The sequence below is a fragment of the Oncorhynchus gorbuscha genome, linkage group LG10 (assembly GCF_021184085.1).
Source record: "Oncorhynchus gorbuscha isolate QuinsamMale2020 ecotype Even-year linkage group LG10, OgorEven_v1.0, whole genome shotgun sequence".
NCBI lineage: Eukaryota > Metazoa > Chordata > Actinopteri > Salmoniformes > Salmonidae > Oncorhynchus > Oncorhynchus gorbuscha.
The window spans coordinates 25298631-25320483 of NC_060182.1; the positions used below are offsets into that span (position 1 = coordinate 25298631).

General features: G+C 42.3%; 1 protein-coding gene across 2 annotated transcripts; it reads right to left on the reverse strand.

The window, feature by feature from the left end:
• Nucleotides 1–1127: 1127 nt before the first annotated feature.
• On the reverse strand, nucleotides 1128–20517 carry LOC124045748 (cAMP-dependent protein kinase type II-alpha regulatory subunit-like). 2 transcript variants are annotated; one of them, XM_046365326.1, is made up of 11 exons: nucleotides 19170–20517; nucleotides 9000–9035; nucleotides 6489–6625; nucleotides 6067–6173; nucleotides 5108–5261; nucleotides 4065–4166; nucleotides 3866–3940; nucleotides 3706–3771; nucleotides 3563–3565; nucleotides 2338–2476; nucleotides 1128–1648 (listed from the first exon to the last, which is right to left on the reverse strand). In XM_046365326.1, exons 1-11 carry the CDS (start codon nucleotides 19417–19419, stop codon nucleotides 1527–1529), a joined length of 1191 nt encoding a protein of 396 aa, XP_046221282.1. In that variant the 5' UTR covers nucleotides 19420–20517; the 3' UTR covers nucleotides 1128–1526. The 2 variants fall into 2 exon arrangements, with proteins under 2 accessions (XP_046221282.1, XP_046221283.1); XM_046365327.1 differs by lacking the exon at nucleotides 3563–3565 and having other exon boundaries at nucleotides 19170–20515.
• Nucleotides 20518–21853: the final 1336 nt, after the last annotated feature.

The following is a 21853-nucleotide window of genomic DNA, read 5'->3' on the forward strand; positions in this document are numbered from 1 at the left end:
GGTATGTAACGAGTCCCAAATTGGGGGAGGGAGGGGGGCATAGCAGCAGAAAGTAGGGATACTGAGGTGCTGCTGCGCACCCTGAAAAATCAGCATACCAACATCAAGAACAAAGTCCTGTATTAGCGGTCCGATAAAGCCTTCTGTAGTGCGGGCTAAAGACACTGTATCAGACCAACTCCTTGAAGTTTGCCGTTGTGTCTCCCCCCCACTATTTTGCTAAACTTTTTTTATTTGACCCTTTAGCCTGTACACTCGCTTGGGATATCGTTTTTCAAAGGAAACGTTCAGAAATCATTGGAGGATGTATTTCATGGATATGACTTTCACTTATTCAGGGTTAAATAGGGGTTGATGCCCCCCGCCTTGCATTAAACAATAGCTCTTCCATAATCAGGAAACCATAACATTAATTAAATGTATATTTTCACCCCATCTTGAGTCAGGGATAGAGAATGAGAACTGGAAAGCCAGTGAGAACTGCCCACAGCCTCAAACTATCCCTCAAAAACACCAATAAACAGCAATATAATAAAGACAGGGCAGTTTAACAAAATGTTTGCTTTATTCTTATCCAGGACAACTCATTCAGAATGACCCAGGAGAAATAAGCACTAGATTTTTGTTTTACATTGTCAGAGATGGTACTTTAGCTGAATAGGTCAAAGTAAAACTAAATGAATATATAATACATGAATCAATACATGTGTGGAGTTAACGATAACAACAATAGCCCTGAAACAGGGTATTCTGTGGTAATCACCGGCACTGAATCAACAACAGTAGGAGAGCTTTCAGAAAGGACTCAACCCTGAATCAATCAACAGTAGGAGAGCTTTCAGAAAGGACTCAACCCCAAAGAGGAAACACTTTTTATTGAAATAATATTTTATCAAAGCTTCTGTTCATCTTCATAAAATGTTTCTAAAACTTCTCTTTAAACCTTTATTTTTTGTGGTCATTTTAAACTTTTTAATTTGTTTCTTCTTTTTCACCAGGTGTCTGTGTGTGCATGTGTCCTTGGCTGAGGTTTGTGTGTGTGTGTGTGTGTGTGTGTGTGTGTGTGTGTGTGTGTGTGAGAGAAAAGGGCACGCCTGTATGTATGTGTGTGTGTGTGTATGTGTGAGAGAGAGAAAAGGGCACGCCTGTATGTATGTGTGTGTGTGTATGTGTGAGAGAGAGAAAAGGGCACGCCTGTGTGTGTATGTGTGAGAGAGAGAAAAGGGCACGCCTGTATGTATGTGTGTGATGTCCTTGTTGAGCTGTGGCGGCGTTAAAGTGGTAACAGCAGGGACGTTGCTTTTTAAATTGGCTGGAGCAGGTTCAAGCAACTAAGAATGTCTGTGTGTGTGTGATATTTATGGGTGAGTAGAAAGTGTGTGTACCTATGCGCGAGCTTACAAAGGAGTGTGTTAAGCTAGAAATGTGTGTCAGGGTGTACTTATGTAAGTGCTCGTGTCTCAATGTCTATGCATCTGTTCATCAATGTAAATGTGCGCGTGTGTGTAAGGCACGGAGAAGGGCGGTCATTTCAGGTCCATGCTGGAGCCAAACAGAGCCACCAGCTGCTCCTCGTAGTGGGTGATGTTCCTCTTCATGATCTCCTTACAGGAACCCAGCAGACGCTCAAACGCCTGAATGTCTATTACTGAAAAACACAGACAGAATCACTCACACAGCTGCACAACAGATAGATGGCGACATGGGCCCGTATTCATAAGGTGCCACGGAAAAACAGTGCTGGTCTAGGATCAGGTGCCCCCTGTCCATCCCACTTATTCATTAGGATGTAAAGAGCAACACTGATCCTAGATCGACACTCCTACTCTGAGATGCTTTATGAATAGTGTGTCCTGGTAAAGGAATAGAAATACACTGTTTTAGCCTATGCTCCTGTATAGTTTATTTCCAACAGTTCTTTGCCATGCTTAGCTTAACCACCACACGGGTTGAGCCGGATATAGACCTTCCTGTCAAAGCACCGAGATAAAACTACAGTAGAGCACACTGCTTTCAAATTAACATTTTTGAACTCTACACCTGTAGAATTGTTAGATGTGTGTACACTTCGAAGTCATAAGGGAGATGACTATCACTATGAGAGAGAGAGAGCATCACACAAACACCTGCTTGTCTGAGGGAAACATCTCTGCATTAGGTACTGAGAGACCGTGAAGGAGCGATACTCATCTAGAACACTTACAAGCCAGAAATCTGCAGTGAAGAGATTCAGGGAGACAAGCAGAAAATAGCACTCTGTCACACTGATGGACACCCACTCAGAGCCCAGGGCCTTTCAAATAAACTGACATACACACACATATGAAGTGGCCTTACCCAAGCACTTGACCTCTCCCACAGCATACGCTGATGCAGCGCGGGGCTTGTTGGTGACCAGTGCCAGCTCCCCAAAGTACTGACCCCTGCTACAGCGGGTGATCTCCACCTCCGCATTATCCTCCTGGTTCACCTTCGTCTGGGGGAGAGAGGGGGAGTGAGAGCAGGGTACAGAAAAAAAGAGGACAGGATGGGTTGTGGCTGATTTTGTTTACAATGATTTTAATATTTTTTTGCAGATTCAAATGACTGGTTGCCGATTTCAAAATTCACAAAAATGTTTTATCATGGCACACGAGCCACAGGAAGCCCAAACATGTTGTTCACTAAGCAATAGGCCATGTCTGTTGCAGAGAGATAAGAACAAGCCAGATCTGGGTTAAATACATGTGTATTTAAGTATGTTATTTAAATACTTGGTGTATTTTTAAATAATGTGGCCAGATAAGCTACTTCTATTTGAAGTATTTTCAAATACCCATCCTAAAACGATTCAAATACGTTTCTCCAAATACATTTTTTCAAATACCCCTAGGAACAAACAGACCTGGGTTCAAATACATGGAGTATTAAATATTTGAAAATACACTTGTATGAGTATTTTCAAATACATTCCAATATTCAACTACTTGTATTTTGAGAAAAACTATCCAAACTACTTCAAAATATATTTTAAGTAATTGAAAAGTAATTAAATTTAAATTAATTTAAAGTAATTGAAACCTAAATATTATTTGAACCCAGGTCTGGATAGAGCCATGAGAAAATGAGTTTGGTTTGTCATGGATATAAGAGTACTTTTTAAAATCCATTTAATTTCACCAGCTAATACAAAAGACAGCAAAAAATAACAGATGCAGAAGAATGGAAATACAGACTTAAAGCAGCACATCAATGCATTATCAAAATGAAAAAGCCTTTGTCTCACACTGTTCGGTTTTATAAACAAAGTGCTGCCACACCATTTACTAAGAAGAAATCAGATGGAGAAACTATCAGGATGAGAAGGAGTTCTGATGCAGGTACAGCCATCTACAGCTAGCTAACATTAGGAACCATAGCTTGTTATTATTTTTTTGGGAGGGACACAAACATTTTGTGGATTGTAGATTTGACAAATATTCTGATTCGAATCACTAAATGTTGTTTTAAGGTACGCCGTGCTCAACTTTTAATTCTTACTATTCATATGAATAATGATTATAATTCAGAGGATTAGTCATACCATCTTTGTGTTTGGGTGCAGGGTTAAGCAGTACATACGAGAGAAAAGGAGAGAAAAACACAGGGTGACATGAACATAAAGCCACTTTTTCCACATTCTCTGGTGAGGAGGCAGAAATGACAGGAGAAAACAAGTATTCTTACTTTGCTCTTCATCATTATCTTCACGTCTCCGGACTCCACAATGTAGAAACAATCTGCCCCGTCCCCCTATACAGCAACACAAACCGTTTACAATTGCCCATGGTCATCGTTACTAGTAAGCTTTACAGTAATACCAAGAGAATCTTGGAGAACATCCTACCTGCATGATGATGCGTTCTTCATCAGAAAACGTCTTCATTCCTAATACATCCACAATCTTCATCCTCTCAGATAACTGAGAGAGACATACGTTTGATAAGGAAAAGCAAAGGGAGACAAATTAATATCCGTGCTACATTTTTCACTGTCGAGCTTCCTCAACTTCCTCCCATCCCACTCCCTTTCCCCTCCCCTCTCACCTCCAGAGACTTCAGTAGGGGCACAGACTCGACAAATTGCTCATACAGCCTCCTCTTTTTGGCGTTGTTCTTCACAATGAGCCTACGGAACGTGGCCCGGTCCTGGTAGTGCACACAGACAGCATCCGTCATGGTCACACAGACAGGATAACACAATCACACCGACACAAACTGTTTCATTCTCCTGCTATAGGTTACATATCTAACAGACAAAAGGTATGGATAGATGTACTAATCTTCTATAATATTTACTATCATGATTAAAAATATGAATCATAAAGAATTTATTAAACTTTTATAGCACTTTTCATTACATAAAGAGTATTAAAGACCAAAGAATCTTAAAGCACAAAATCTAAGATCTATCTCCTACAAATTAAAGACCCACAACAGCCTCCCTGGCACCCAATTTAGCACCCAAATGGGAAAAGTAAAGAAATAGCTGTAGCGGGTCTTTAATAACACTGAACAAAACAGGAAATGTAAAGACTGAACAGAATTAAGATGGGCTTCTGCTTCTCCAACAGAAATCGCAATCAGACTTGTCGGCAATGTCATGGCGACGTTGGCTAGCTAAGCTCATGTGTAGAAACACGTCATCGGGTCTAACGGTCGTCTCGTGCCGAACTGAGCATGTGCAAGCAGTAAAACTAGTTTTATATCGATATGAAGTAGTTTGACAAAAATGAAAAGGTGTCAGTTTGTCACTCTCATGAGGTTGGAGTACTAACATGTTCAGCTACTTAAGACATTGGCTCAAATCTAGGTTGTGCCTTTAGATTGAGAAAATATACAAATAAGGAACTATTTTTCACTTCTCTCATTGACTTCTCAAACCCCAAACACTGGCCTGGTTTGTTTGGCAAGCGTTCCCAGAAACCTTGCGATGTCTGGGTTTAGAAACTCTGTGGTAAATCTTGTATCTGTAATGCCATTATGTTTACCATTCTCCCTAGTGTCCACTGGGAGGTGCTGTGGCAGAGCACAGCAGTGAACTAGAGGTCAGAGGGTTAGGCCAGTGTGTGTGTGTGCATGATTCTCACCAGGCCCCAGAGCGCCCCCTCCTGGGTGGCAATGATGGTGGCAGCACGGGGGGTGTTGTACATCAGTGCCAACTCCCCGAAGCTGCCCTTGTTGTCATACTGGCCCACACACTTTCCTACACCATCAATCAGTACCACTATGTCATAGATTCCTCTGGAAGAATAGGGGGAGGGAGACAGGGGGAAGGGAGAGAAATTAAGAATGTTCTAATAATATTTGATCTCTCTACAAAATGCATTGTGTATAGTAATAACATAGGAGATATTTGCAGACTAATCTTCATCTATAATAAAGTTGATCACTGATCTAAATCTGCTGCAGTTAGTGATTTTTTTGTAAAAAACAATTGGAGTATTGGGCTCTACTCTTGGGATTAACCAACCAGGGGTAGGGGGACTAACAGCACGAGGAATTCATTTGGATGATACACCACCTGATTGGCTGCCAGGGTTGGCATTGTGCTGTGGTAGCCAGTGAGCATTCACTTTGTTTGGGGGGATTAGTATGATGATCACTTGGCTATGTAGGTGACCAGGGGGTTTCCCATGAGGCTTTGCAAGGCAACACACAGGGAGGGAATAGGTTTTAACATGCTTATGACGTGCATCTAGCCCTAAGCCTCTCAGGGTGAGGCTCTAGCATGACTGAGGATGGAGCTTAAGGTGCAGAGAATAAGCCCACTCATTCGCTGCGTCAAAATGGCACCCTATTCCCCATGTAGTGCATTTCTTTTGATCAGGGCCCACAGGGCTCTGTTCAAAAGTTGTTCACTATATAGGGAATAGGGTGCCATTTGGGAAACACCCATGAAGACTAGGCCCAGGACACATGGTGGAAACAACAACTAGTAAAATAAGGCTCAAGGGGGACTTTTGTATTGTGTTTGGTATGAACGTTGCTTTCTAGCGAATGCCTTGATTGTAACGATTCTGAAGAAACCGTGCACGCATACACACACCTCTCGATCACATAGAAGTTGTCTCCATCGTCTCCCTGGTCAATGACATGCTCCTGGGGCTGGACGCGCAGTTCAAACATGGCATCCAGGACCTCTGAGAACTGTTCCTGTGAGGGAGGAGGGCCACATCAGGAGGGAAAGAGGATGATTGAGAACAAAGACCACACAATCACTGTCTGAGAAAACTACTCAACTTAATAATGGACAGAGTGAGTTGTGCCTGTCTGGCAGCTTGTGTATTACTGTGTGTTACTGAGTGTACCAGTAAGTAAAGACCAGGAAACCTTAACCTTTTATGAGTCAATGTGACCCACAACCTATTAGAACAGAAGTGCATACAACGGTGTGGCCCGTTATACTCTAATAGAGTGTTGGGGTTTCCTGTCACTGTGTGGTTAAAACCTCGGTCTCATCTTTTCTACCTGTTCCAGGGTCTTGAACAGTAGAATATCTTTGCAGGCGTCCTGCAGTCGACAGCGCTGCTCGTCTGTTTTAGGATGCACCACCCTCGGCTCCTCCACCTCGTCATCGTCGTCTGGGTTAAAGGCCTCCGCGCACACTGGCGTGAGAACACTTAGATTGTAACAAACACTTGGGGGGTAAACAGAGATTGCCAGCCTGTAGTCCTAAAAAACTGAGTTACATCTGGTTTGTTCGGCCAGTCCTATGGTGGAAATGAATGGTGACAATGGGATTTTGGGATAAATGCGGTAAATAAAGTCTGAGGTTAACAGGCTTAGATGTTATATGTTTTGTTTTATGAGATAATATCAGTCAGTTAACATGACCTTTATGTGCTGTTTGTGCTTAAAGTTGATTACATAAATGAGTCAAACTGTACAAAAAGTAAGATCTCCTAAGGCTGTGTTACCGCAGACCTTATTTTCGGTGTTTCTATAATAACACCATTCATTTTCCAATAGGCTTTAGCCAACGAGCCATGGCGGGGGTGGGGGTGGGGGTGTCATCTTTAACACATACTGAGGGAACAATATTACCGTAACACTTCAATTGTAACATGGTGGGGCAAAGAGTTCTAACTTATACTGTAACACATACGGGCCTGGGGTCACAATATTAGCACCACGATCAATACACCTAAAGACTCATTGTAAGGGATTACTCTGTGTGCTGGACACGAGGGAAAACATTGAAAACCACGCTCCAGGGGACTAATATCAGTGTGACACACACCTACTAGTTAAGACAACCAGTAACTTAGTGTTAACACCAAGCAGGCATAAAGAGGCCAGGTAAGATTACACCAGATCAAAGCACAAACACTTAACATGCAAACGAACGTCACTGCTGCAGATTACATTAGGGCAGTACTATTCAGTCAGGTGGGTGACCCCCGGAATTGCAGTGGTGTAGGCAAAAAAAGATCTACACAGTGCCTTCAGAAAGTATTCATACTCCTTGACTTATTCCACTGATACAGCCGGAATTCAAAATGGATTAAATAGATGTTTGTTCTCACCCATCTACACCCTATAATGACAAAGTGAAAACACGTTTGTAGAAATGTCAAATTTCTTGAACATGAACATGCAGAAACATCTCATTTACATACGTATTCAAACCCGAGTCAATACTTTTTAAGAGCCACCTTTGGCGGCGATTAGAGCGGTGAGTGTTCTTGGGTAAGTCTAAGAGTTTTGCACACGTGAATTGTACAATATTTGCCCATTATTATTTTTTAAAATTCAAACTGTCAAGTTGATTGTTGCTTATCAGCCATTTTTTAAGTCTTGCCATAGATTTTCAAACTGATTTAAATCAAAACTTTAACTAGGTCAATCAGGAACATCTAATGTCGTTTTGGTAAGCAACTCCAGTGTATATTTGTTCTTGTTTTTTAGGGTATTGTCCTGCTGAAAAGGTGAATTAGTCTCAGTGTTTGGTAGGAAGCAGACAACCAGATTTCCTCAAGGATTTTTCCTGTGCTTATAGATGTATTCCATTTATTTCTATGTTAAAAACTCCCTAGTCGATGACAAGCACATACCATAACATGAAGCAGCAATCACCATGCTTATGTTTTTCTGTATTATTTAAGTACTTTTTTTGCAAATAGGATGCACGTTGGATTCTTTTTTTCTGTATAGACTTCTTTTCACTCAGTCATTTAGGTTAGTATTGTGGAGTAAATACAATGTTGTTGATCTATCCTCAGTTCTCCTATCATAGCCATTAAACTTGAACTGTTTAAAAGTCACCATTGGCCTCATGGTGAAATTCCTGAGCAGTTTCCTTCCTCTCTGGCAACTGAGAAGTGACTGGGTGTATTTATAATTGCAATAACTTCACCATGCTCAAAGGGATATTCAGCTTCTGCCTCTGTTGCGAAGCATTGGAAAAACATCCCTTTCTTTGTGGTTGAAAATGTCTTTGAAACTCACTACTAGATTGAGGGACCTTACAGATAATTGTATGTGTGGGGTACAAAGATGGGGAAGTGATTAATCACGTTAACTATTATTGAACACGGAATTAGTCCATGTGACTTGTGATTTGTTGTTGCCATAAAAAATGTGTTGAATACTTGACAAAATATTTTTATTTAAAAAATAAAATAAAAATAAAAACATTTCTACAAACAAAATTCCACTTTGACATTATGGGGTAGATCAGTGACAAAATGTGGAAAACGTAAAGGGGCGTGACTACATTTTACTGAGAAAGATCATTTGAAAAATAAAAATAGAGTAAATGTATGTTCTTGTTCTAGAGAGATTAAAATGTAGCCTAATGAACTGAAGGTTATTTGTTGATGTGAAAATAACAATGTACACATTCTAAGGTTGTGCCATTAGAATTGGTGAGAAAATGGAGTCCCCAAAAAAATTGGATAAAAAAAAAAAAACTGGGTTCCTACTGAAAAAGTTTGAATAACACTGCATTAGTGAGTAGTGACATCAAACAGGACTTACCTGACACTCTCCGGTTATATCTGCTGGGAGGAGGGGCTGGAGAGAGGGAGGGAGAAAGGGAGGGAGAGGGTTGGTGAACACTCTCTCCTGTTCACAGATCGCTGCAACTGTAGAGCCTGTGGTTACGACCTCTTGACACATAGCTAGCACTCTTGAAACGGCAGAGAAAAACAACTCAAACACATGAAATGAGACCGTGCCGACACACACACACACAAACTTCTACACTGCAATACGATCTTCTACACTGCAATAAAGCCAGACAAAATAACACTAAAGTAGAATTTAACAGCTCTTTTATGAATTTTTAAGCTGATTAAATGACATGATCATTACAGGTGCACCTTGTGCAGGGGACAATAAAAGGACACTAAAATGTGCAGTTTTGTCAAACACCACAATGCCAAAGATACCTCAAGTTGAGGGAGCGTGCAATTGGCATGCTGACTGCAGGAATGTCCACCAGAGCTGTTGCCAGAGAATGAAATGTTAATTTCTCTACAATAAGCCACCTCCAATGTTGTTTTAGAGAATTTGGCAGTACGTCCAACCGGCCTCACAACCGCAGACCACATGTAACCACGCCAGCCCAGGACCTCCACATGAGGCTTCATCACCTACGGGGTCGTCTGAGACCAGCCACATGGACAGCTGATGAAACTGGAGTATTTCTGTCTGTAATAAAGCCCTTTTGTGGGGAAAAACTCATTACGATTGGCTGGTCTTGGGCTCCCCAGTGGCTACGCCCCTGCCCAGTTGTGAAATTCATAGATTAAGGCCTAACGAAATTATTTTAATTGACTGATTTCCTTATATGAATTGAAACTCAGTTAAAACGTTGAAATTGTTGCATGTTGCATTTATATTTTTGTTCAGTATAGAAAAAGTGCATCATTGTCAAAATCTTTCACTATCGCTGTAAGATCAGAGTGACAAGTTACAACATCTTTGTAGCCAACAGAGCGAGCATTGGTGCAAATGAGAGCCACGAGCACACAGCCACCACTTGCTCCTCATCTCCCTACAGTGCAGTGGCAAGCATGTGTTACGTTTCAGATGGTGTTAACATAATTACATTTGTATGGATTTTTGGAGTAGAATATATATATTTTTTAAATCACCAGAGTTGTTCTACAAATAAACATTTCCCAAGGGGCATGTGCACAGACCCCCGCAGCAAAGAGAACCCCCCCACCGCTGCTCAAACAGATCCTAGGGGAAACACTATATTAACATAGTGATTGTTTCAGTGTCATTATACTAAAGTGCATTTGTGGGAAGCAGGGGATGAGTGTAGACTAAGTGTGTCATTGTGCAAGGACATGCGTGTTTGCATGTGCTGTGTAAGGAGAGTGTATGAAGTGCTCTTGCCCGTCATCACGTGTGGGGGATAACAAGTGCCTGAAGTTGCCATGACAACAAAACACAAGGAAGACCTCATTGCCATAACAACCTCCTCCTCCTGAAACCACTTCTTCCTAAGTAAAAGGTCCCCCCTCTACCCAAACACCCACTCACAAACTACCATAAGGACGAGACGTTATCACTGTCTGCTGGCCTTACTAATTGCAGCTAGAGCTAAAGACAATCAAAGTGGTACTTGTTCGTTGAACAGACATCCCTCACCCTCCCGCCTGTTGCTCTCTCCGGCTTTCTGTCCTCTCAATCCCCACACCCACTCATTTTCTGTCAGTCTCTCACTATCTCTTAGCCCCTCCCTCTTTCCCTCCTTGTTCATGCCCACCCCTGTAAAAAAATAAAATAAACCATGATAAAGTGGAAAAGGAAACAAATGCAAAAAGGAATGAAGTGTTTGTGCTCGCTGGTTACGTTCTTGCAGTCTTCGACAGCCCCCCCCCCCCCCCCCGTGCAGATGATCAGACCTCAACGCCTGGAGAAGTGTTTATCCTGGCCCCACATGAACACGACAGAGCATCATCTCATATGCACAGACAGAGTGACTGTTTATAAAGAAAGGGCTGTGAAGCAGCAACCAGTGTCAATGGCCTATTGGGCAGAGCAGGAACACACAAGGACATTGAGAAGGGAAGTGTAGTTGTGTGGCTGGAGGGTGGGGGACTAGGGGGAGACTAGGGGTTAAATCAGCACATGCTCAGTGTTGGCATACTGTTATGGTTGGAGCACCGCGGGGACAGGACAGGGGCGTCTGTGTCTCCAAACCAACACGGCTGACCTTGCCTCCGCGGCAGAGCCAGCCATGGAAGCAGCAAGGACAGAGGCGGTTAGCCTGGCAGGGAGCTCTCCCTTTTAGATACTGCCACAGCTGTATACACCTGACTCCCCATGAAAACAATCTTTATTGCAGTCAAGGCTATCACACTGCTCAGATGATCAGATCTCACAATGCCTGGAAAAGTGAATCATCATAACTCAGGAACCACATTAATAAATATATAGTCTGAGATATGAGATGGCACAGCGGCAAGAGATGAGCTGGAAGGCGAGCCCATAGAAATGGAATGAATAGAACAAGGTCCACCCATTATGCCATCATTGACTTGAATGGGGACACCTGTTCTATTCATTTTAATTATTGGCGAGCCATTGGCTACTAATTCCTTGACGCAGCCATAGTGGACAGGGTGCCAACTCAGACGCAGCCATAGTGTCTGCTAGCTTGTTGTTGATGCTCCTCTGTGCTGATCCAGAACATCTCTTCTGCTAATCTAATTGTTTTGACACAGCCTCCTAACCAATAATCAGTGAGGCCCAAGCAGGGTTGGGTAGTAACGGATTACATGTAACTGGGATTACGTCATCAGATTACAAAAATGTACTATATGTAAAATCGGATTAGTTACATTCTTAAAAACAGCTTATTACTTTCAGGATCTCATGTCAAGAGAATTTTATGAAATTGTCATTGCTGTCATTTTGCACACAATCAAGACTTATCACATGCTCTCAAAGATTCTATTGTTCGGTTGATCGTCCATCAAGTGTGGATTGCCTCTTATGGTAATAGGCTATATTTAGAGTTGGCGATCGAGCTAACTACTTCCTCAACTGGTGAATTAGCCACAAATTAATTAGCCTGTGTGATATTAGTGCCCAAAAATGATGTAGAGTAATGAATGTCTATTGAACCCAAATATCAAAAAAAATTCTGGAACCCTTATTGCCTAGTTATCATACACCAAATTCATGACAAACGCTGGTTCAGGTTGCACATCAAGATATCTGGTGTCATGCATTCGTGCCTGAACATGTTGTTAGAGTCAACTTTATTTCTTGAATCATACTGTTTTCGTAGTCTAGTACACATCTGAATGAAACCCTTTGAAAGACTTTATAAGACTGAGGCTACAAATGTGTTCAATTGCGTGACCCCACTGCAATTGTGGCGCAACCAAGTCATGAGCTGGTGCCACCAATTGAAAATGTTAGTTTGGAGCCCTTGTGACTATGCTCTTACACATCGAATAGAACGTGTGAATTATAGGATATACTCTCATGCTAGTCCCCATTTGGAAATGCTCATGTTACTAAATAAAATAAAAATGCTATGTTAGATTCATGTTTTAAGTATCTGGGTTTTAAAAGTGAAAGTAATTCAAAAGTATTCCAAATGTAATAGGATTACATGACTCATTCTGACTAATTGAAAACGATTACGTTACTGATTACTTTATTTTTCAAGCAACTGTCATCAGTAACATGACCTTTTTCAAGTAACTGTGCCCAAACCACAGACAATGAAGTATGAACTAAGGCTAATCTAGTCTAGGTTCCATTTTTAAATGTTTATTTAAACACATGGATGTAGCCTACTCATCTGTGTGTGGGTGTGTGTGTTTTCCCCCTGTATGTTTATAGGCTAGGCCTTTCATTTTTTTTATGATTTAACCAGGATCGTCTAACAATTGAAAATGTTTTCCAGGGAGACCTGGTCTTGCTCACACACACACGTATGTTAATGCAAACACGTTCCAAAAAGCCCTGATGATGGGTCAAGGAGCATTGCCATGGTCTTCATTCACCCATAGTCCACCATGCAACCAACAAAGTGCATTTATATTCCTAGACGTCACCAGTCAATGTGGCACATCCCAAAGTGCAGTGCTCAGCACTCTTCGACAGCACTGTATAGACTAGTCACAAGGCTTGTGTAATGAGTAAATCCACACACACAGTCCACCATTTTCCCTGAACATGAGGATGATGGTGTGGCAAGGTAGCATATAAAAGTGTTCCTGCAGAGTTCTGCTTTAGAGACTTAATAACTTTGTCATGTTTTGGTAGCAGATTGTAGAGGCCCCGGCCACACACTACAACAAGACATGCTTAGCAAGGACCGCTGAAAATTATTTATCATATGGTATGTCAGTAAATTGCTAGGGCAGGCCAAACACTGGGAAAAACATGTAGTTACGGGTCTAATTTTCCCACACCCACAAGTTTACCACTGTGTGAGGGAGAACATCAACATTACACACACACACATTGTGTTTCTGCTCTTTGCAAGAGGATTTCCACTACAAGCTGAGGTACAAGAGATTACTCTGAATTTTCAGCTTGACTTTCAACTGTCGTACTCATGGAAATTAACTACAGTATATTTTCTCCCCATGTCTTTTCCAGCTTTCCCTCTCCCCTGTCAATCTGCCTCCTTTACTACACCCAACCCTCACTTGTCTCCTCTCTCCACATCCGCGCCCCCCTCTCATTCTCCAGGCTAGTCCTTAAAAGGAGAAGTGGCCTTGTCCTCTTTAGAGCTTGTGTTGTTAACCCCTTCTGGACTGTCAGTAATGGGTTAGCCCTTATACGTCAGAGTGGTCTGGGTGCCAATTTAATGGCGGACACGCTAGCTAGGACCTTGGCCAAAGACGTAACCCCCCCCCCATTGGAAGGCTTTAGCCTAAGTCAAGAGAAACACTTTAGGAGGAAGAGCAGTGGAAGGTTGTGTGGTCAGAGAGACAGTAGTGATGGTATCAAAGAGCACTGACTCACTATCTGAGCCCATTTAAAGTAACAAAGGTTTCCTGAACCCACATTATCAGGCTTATGTTTAAAATTTAACAATTGAAAGCGTGTAAACTATCAAAGAAATACTAGATGGGTAATGGGATTGGGCAGAATGCCTAGCAACCAAATATGAACATATTGGCCTTTACAGAGCTGTGTAGACTAGACTTGCTCCTGGAAATCAAGAGTGTGGTGCTGGTGCCAGGCTGGTGGATGTCCTAATTTGACCAGCCACCCCGCTTCACCACAGTACTGTTGAGATTCTCTCTTCCAGAGCTGACACACACAAATGTTGATTTTTGCATTGAGAGAAAAAAAAATGCTTGCAAATGCTCTGTGTGACCACCTGCCAATGTAGCTGGTAGCGATAGACATTCTTCCAGCCAATGCCAAACTATACCAGCATTTGGTGTGTGTTCATTTCCCACCCTGGTGCCCTTTCAGATAATAAATTATTGAAGCTATGCAAAGATGCCTGTATCAAAGCCACTTGTGGATGGCTGAGGACTGAACTATTACTGAACCCCTGCACTTTATCTACTGTGTGATTAGGCAAGGTCTTTGCCTGTCCACTTTATTCCCACTCCAATGTGTTTGTGAGGACAGCGCCAAGGTTGCCGGCCCAGTCTGTATTCCCTCTGCACTGACAGGACAAGGTCACCACAAGCCAACACTCATTTTTGTTCCATGTTTGTTCTGTGGGGGGTGTCAGACATCTTCCATGACCATTTTCATGTATTGCAGCCTATACGTCAAAAATGTAGTTGCTTGGGATAAAGGCGTCTGCTAGTAAAAGGTCATATAAAAAATACAATTGTTTTTAAATATGTCATATATAAAGTGCTATAATAAACACCAACAAATATATTTGTTAGCAAGCCAGGCCCTGAAGGCCCCCCCCCCCAGCATCTTTACAGCGACTGCCTGGTGCTCCCACCCTCGAAGCCCCTTTGTCCCGTTAAATCGTACAAATGACATCTTCTCCCTAAACCACCTTGTCTAATCAGATTGAGAAGCTATCCTGTTCGAGAGGGGAGAGGGGGAGAAAATGGAAAAGAGTCAGGGAAGGACAGCCATGACGGTCTGTTTTCAACTTGATTTCAACGTTGATATTACAGTGGACCGGTAGCATCATCAACTGAAAGGCTAATTGATGCACAAAGACAGATGATTAACTATCTGAGATAGTTAATATAAGCATGTTTGCAGCCTTCCTGTTAGCCATATCAGAATTTAATCAGAGGTTATTATGCATTGCATGATAATATGCTATTAGAATGATCCAAACGGATGGTTTCCACATCCTGCAGAGTAGGGAAGCCCATAAGGTCCACGACCAAGTGACTAAACACGGTGACAGCCCGTCTTTCAACGTGGCGACTTCATACGGCAAAAATGGCATATGGGAGAGAGGCCCGTGTGAAATGTATATAAAAGAGAGGATGTGATTTTCCTTCTTTTTCTGCCACAGAAAATGGGCAGGGAATGAGGAAGTGCCAAAGTTCAGATGCTTTTCAAAACATGACTAATAAATGAAGCAGTAAACTGCATGCATGCCTAGTTTGCCTCCCAATTCACGCTCACAGGGAGAGACTGGGAGCGACTTTAAAGCCAGTGTGGAGTGTGGCTCTCAAGGGATGCTATCCATTAGATTAGCCTAAATGCACAGTCTGGACTGGTAATTAGGTCACCTGTTGCACAACTGACAGAGACCACATTTTCCCTAGTGATGGGCGGGACGATTTCTATAGTAGAGTATCGCAATATGGGCCTAATCTCAGTCCATGCCACATAACACTAACTGACATTTGTTATTTCTCTTCTCAATGGCACCCAAACGTGTTTTTCAAAGTTTGTATGTAATGCAGAAATACTAGGATATTTCCAAGAATGCATTTCCAAACTTCTGTGACAGAAAATGTAATGTTTTGGCATGTTCCTGGCAATCATACAGCTGGGAGTTGTATGGCCAGTTCATGGGATCCAGAATCTGGTTACAGCAAACCTGAAGCAAAGTGACCTCACAATGGTCTGCTGTCTGTCATGTCTTCATTCAGGTGACTCATCTATTCATAGGGCCTTATAATGCCCTATCAGACAAGCTATGAAGTGCCAGTGTAAACCATTCCTTCTCTGCCTATACAAACTCCCTCTCTTAATTAGAGGTCGACCGATTAGTCAGGGACGATTTCAAGTTGTTTTCATAACAAATCGGTAATAGGCATTTTTGGACACCGATTATGGCCGATTACATTGCACTCCACAAGGAGACTGCGTGGCAGGCTGACTACCTGTTATGAGAGTGCAGCAAGGAGCCAAGGTAGGGTGCTAGCTAGCATTAAACTTATCTTATAAAAAGCAATCAATCTTAACATAATCACTAGTTAACTACACATAGTTGATGATATTACTAGTTTATCTAGCTTGTCCTGCGTTGCATATAATCGATGCGGTGCCTGTTAATTTATCATTGAATCACAGCCTAGTTCGCCAAATGGGGGATGATTTAACAAAAGCGCATTCCCAAAAAAAGCAATGTCGTTGCACCAATGTGTACCTAACCATAAACATCAATGCCTTTCTTTAAAATCAATACACAAGTATATATTTTTAAAACTGCATATTTAGTTAATATTCCCTACTAACATTAATTTATTTTAACTAGGGAAATTGTGTCACTTCTCTTGCGTTCCGTGCAAGCAGAGTCAGAGTATATGCAGCAGTTTGGGCCACCTGGCTTGTTGTGAACTGGGTGAAGACCATTTCTTCCTAACAAAGACCGTAATTAATTTGCCAGAATTGTACATATTTATGACATAACATTGAAGGTTGTACAATGTAACAAGAATATTTAGACTTATGGATGATGTCACCCGTTAGATAAAATACGGAACGGTTCCGTATTTCACTGAAAGAATAAACGTTTTGTTTTCGAAATGATAGGTCATTAATATGGTCAAAAATGCAAACTAAGGCTCGTATTTCTGTGTGTTATTATATTATAATTAAGTCTATTATTTGATTGAGCAGATCAGACTGAGCGATGGTAGGCAGCAGCAGGCTCGTAAGCATTCATTTGAACAGCACTGTCCTGCATTTGCCAGCAGCTCTTCGCTATGCTTCAAGCATTGCGCTGTTTATGACTTCAAGCCTATCAACTCCCAAGATTAGTCTGGCAATACTAAAGTTCCAATTAGAACATCCAATAGTCAAAGGTATATGAAATACAAGTGGTATAGAAAGAAATAGTCCTATAAATACTATATTAACTACAACCTAAAACTTGTTACCTGGGAATATTGAAGACTCATGTTAAAAGGAACCACCAGCTTTCATATGTTCTCATGTTCTGAGCAAGGAACTTAAACGTTAGCTTTTTTTACATGGCACATATTGCACTTTTACTTTCTTCTCCAATACTTTGTTTTTGCATTATTTAAACCAAATTGAACATGTTTCATTATTTATTCAAGACTAAATTTATTTTATTGCTGTATTATTTTATTGATGTATTATATTAAGTTAAAATAAATTAATTCAGTATTGTTGTAATTGTCATTATTACAAATAAAATAAATACACAGACGCCCCCCCAAAAAAGGCGGATTAATCGGTATCGGCTTTTTTGGTCCGCCAATAATCGGTATCTGCGTTGAAAAACCATAATCGGTATCTGCGTTGAAAAACCATAATCGGTATCTGCGTTGAAAAACCATAATCGGTCGGTCTCCCCCCCCCCCCGAGTTCTATTCTCCCCCTCTTTAGAGCTCATCTATTCCTCTTCATCTCCCAGTCCAAGGTCACTGAGGAAAAAATAAAATGTGCAAAAGATAGGCTATTGGTTCAAATGAGCCCAAATGGCACTTCTAACTCAAGGAAAATAGGATTGATGCAACAGTTTTCAAAAGTATACCATAATTAATTTAAGTAGCTTAAAATGGGAAATCTGCAGTTGAAAGAATAACAAAGCGGTCACACCTCCACTGAGTTGGTAAACAGCTAAGGGACAGGGCTGGAGAAATGGAAGCACAGACATAGCTATGAACACAAGGACTGACCATCCATGAGATCAAAATGACAGTTTTAACCATGTGCTGAGGCTACAGTATACAATGTTTGATTAAGATTACTTTGTTTACAAACAAAGGAGTAAAATAAGCTTATATTTTGGTTTCTGATGGAGTTACACAATTGAACTAATCTAATCAGACACTTATATGTTTTAGTCTTCAAGAATGTATGAATTTAAGTCAGAAAATGGATGTAGCAATCGCAGAACCCTTCTAACTCTGGAGCTGAATATTACTTCAGCTACGGTCACTTACACAAACATGCTACAAAACTTGATTATCCTCAGTACATCAAGTTCGACGATGGGAACCCTATCTTGAGGACAAAAAGTCTGCTATAATATGCCAATAACATTAAGAAATGTCCTAGTGGGTCAGTGTCTGCCTTTCAGGGGTATGAGAGGAGTTGAGTTATGCATGAGACCCTTTCCCCACTAAGAGAGGAATTCAAATAGATGCGATTGTCATTACAGATCTGTTTACACACACACCCCACACATACAACCAATGAGGCAATTGCAATCAATCTCACAACCGCCAAATACAGCCAGAGATTAAACTGAAGTCCAAGTCATTCCTCAGCCAATGAAAACACATTTGGAATTGCTGTGATCACAGACCTGAGCTCATTGACAAAAACAGAACGTCCATTCACAGCAAAACAGCCCCTGAAAAGCAATGCGGTCTGGGTCACGTTGCTCTCTCAGCCTGCAGAGAGCAGCGGATTTCCTGGCATCTTATGTCCGGGAACAGCCTGGGCTGGCAGATGTTATGCTGGCCACATCTTGTTTCTGTAAATAGGGTTTTCATGGCTTGTGTGTGTGGTGAATGCACTTATGTCATCATTGAGGACATTAAACAGTAAGATCAGCAGACATCTGATATAACATGTCTAACCTATATAACGTCACAAACAGGATTGCAGCCATAAGTCTTACTAGTTTAGTTAGGGTTCTCCAACTCCAGTCCCGGAGTGCTACTGGTTGTGCAGACTTAGTCCAACCCATCTGTACTCATCTCTATCAAATCAGTTTCAAATAACCAACTAAGCATGATCGTATTCAGTTTGGGGAATGATTAAGTGAATCGGCCACATCATCAGGCTGCAACTTACGCTCGAAATCAGACTCGTCGGACCCGTCTTCATCGTCGCCATTTGACTCTGTTTGCATCGGCTCCCCATCGAACACCACTCCCTTCCCGAGCTTGACAGCAGCACCGCCCCCGTCTTGGCTTCTGGTGTCCCGCAAGCGCGTGAAATATTGCACGGCGAATTCCACCAGGTCTGTTGGCCTTTGTCGAAGCACCTCCACAGTGTAGCCTTGCAGCAATTCCGTCAATCCCACCGGTATCTCGATACTCATGACTGTTTTTCGATGGTGCTATCTAACTAGAAAGATGTTCAGGTATACTGTGTTTTTCGTACAAAAATATATATATATGAATTCAATATCCGTCCATGTGTTGCACGCTACAGCTCCTACTGGGGGGAGATAGCTGACACTTACAACAGCTTCACAAAACTGGGTTAGCTTGCTGACATTGATAAACAGTTAGCGGTTGCAAATTCGCTTAGCTAGCTAACAAAAATGTCTAAGCGAGTAACGTAGTGACACTGTCGATGGAAGGCCGGTCTTGTTGTGTAAAGAAAGCAATATAACCCCAGTGACGTTAACGTTAGTTTATGATATCTGAGCTGTCAAGTTGGGTAACTAGATAGCTAGCTGCTGCTATACCAAGCTGACAAATGAGCTCGATGGCTAATAAATGGATGCCACAAATGATAACGGACGTTGTTAGTTAGCTACAGTAATGTTACTATAGTTTGTTCCCTCGCGGTCCTCCCTGTTCTTTATTTCGCCTCCTCTTTTTCGCTCGTTTCTTTGCCAGGGTAGCGACCAAACCCCGCCAGCTAGTGGTATATCCAATCAATACCCGATCAAAACTTAGCTGATCAGCGAACAGGCGATGTATAGTACACCACCAGCCACCAAACGTTAGCATATAATTAATGGGTGGGCACTGGGACTTGTTACGTTAGCTAGCTAGATTAGCTAACTACAGTACTAGCCAGTTGGTTTCGAGGAAAGAATAAACATCTATTTAAATATCCGAAGTATTTCGCCTTCGTATTATACGGATAAAGTAATGGCGGCTAAAATCTACCAATAAAGTCCCTTAAGCTAAATGCCGGTAGCTATAACTAACAGCTGACTTCTTATTGCTGAGTCCAGGCAGACAGTTCAGTTGCAGCAGACAATCCGAGCCCGGCTTATTCCAAGCCCCTGTAGACAAGGAGCGGCAGGACAACCCAAACGTTAGCTTGAACCCGAATTACCCAGTGTTTCTCCAACGTTAAAATAAAAATGTGTGGCATAAATATTGGTAACGACGTTCCTCGTGATTTTCCGTAAATCTGTTTCTACCTCCAGATGAGGCTCTTCTTTTCGTTACTTCGGGGTGAGTGGTAGACACGGTTGATTGACATGTCAATGTACCAATCCAATCTAAGACTCATGACACGCAAGGATCAATTAGGGGATTCGATGAATTCCCCGGGTGAACCGAGTTAACATTGAATACATTCGATTTTGAACCGGGCTTCCTCCGGGCGTGAGCCGGGTGTCCCGTTCTGGCAGACGGGGAAGTCGGCTCTAAAGAAAAGTGACAGGTTAAAGCTGCAATATGTAATATTTACATAGAAATGTGAGTTATAGATCTGTCATTCTCATTGAAAGCAAGTCTAAGAAGATATGTTCTATGTGCGCAATTTCCCGATCTTAAGTTTAGTTTTTGCACCTTTTACTTTCGGATTTGTACACCATCTTCAACAAGCTGAGAAGACAGCATTGTTGGGTATTGAAAATATATTTCACAGCGGTTTAGATTTACATTTACATTTAAGTCATTTAGCAGACGCTCTTATCCAGAGCGACTTACAAATTGGTGCATTCACCTTATGACATCCAGTGGAACAGTCACTTTACAATAGTGCATCTAAATCTTAAAGGGGGGGGGGGTGAGAGGGATTACTTATCCTATCCTAGGTATTCCTTAAAGAGGTGGGGTTTCAGGTGTCTCCGGAAGGTGGTGATTGACTCCGCTGTCCTGGCGTCGTGAGGGAGTTTGTTCCACCATTGGGGGGCCAGAGCAGCGAACAGTTTTGACTGGGCTGAGCGGGAGCTATACTTCCTCAGTGGTAGGGAGGCGAGCAGGCCAGAGGTGGATGAACGCAGTGCCCTTGTTTGGGTGTAGGGCCTGATCAGAGCCTGGAGGTACTGAGGTGCCGTTCCCCTCACAGCTCCGTAGGCAAGCACCATGGTCTTGTAGCGGATGCGAGCTTCAACTGGAAGCCAGTGGAGAGAACGGAGGAGCGGGGTGACGTGAGAGAACTTGGGAAGGTTGAACACCAGACGGGCTGCGGCGTTCTGGATGAGTTGAAGGGGTTTAATGGCACAGGCAGGGAGCCCAGCCAACAGCGAGTTGCAGTAATCCAGACGGGAGATGACAAGTGCCTGGATTAGGACCTGCGCCGCTTCCTGTGTGAGGCAGGGTCGTACTCTGCGGATGTTGTAGAGCATGAACCTACAGGAACGGGCCACCGCCTTGATGTTGGTTGAGAACGACAGGGTGTTGTCCAGGATCACGCCAAGGTTCTTAGCGCTTTGGGAGGAGGACACAATGGAGTTGTCAACCGTGATGGCGAGATCATGGAACGGGCAGTCCTTCCCCGGGAGGAAGAGCAGCTCCGTCTTGCCGAGGTTCAGCTTGAGGTGGTGATCCGTCATCCACACTGAT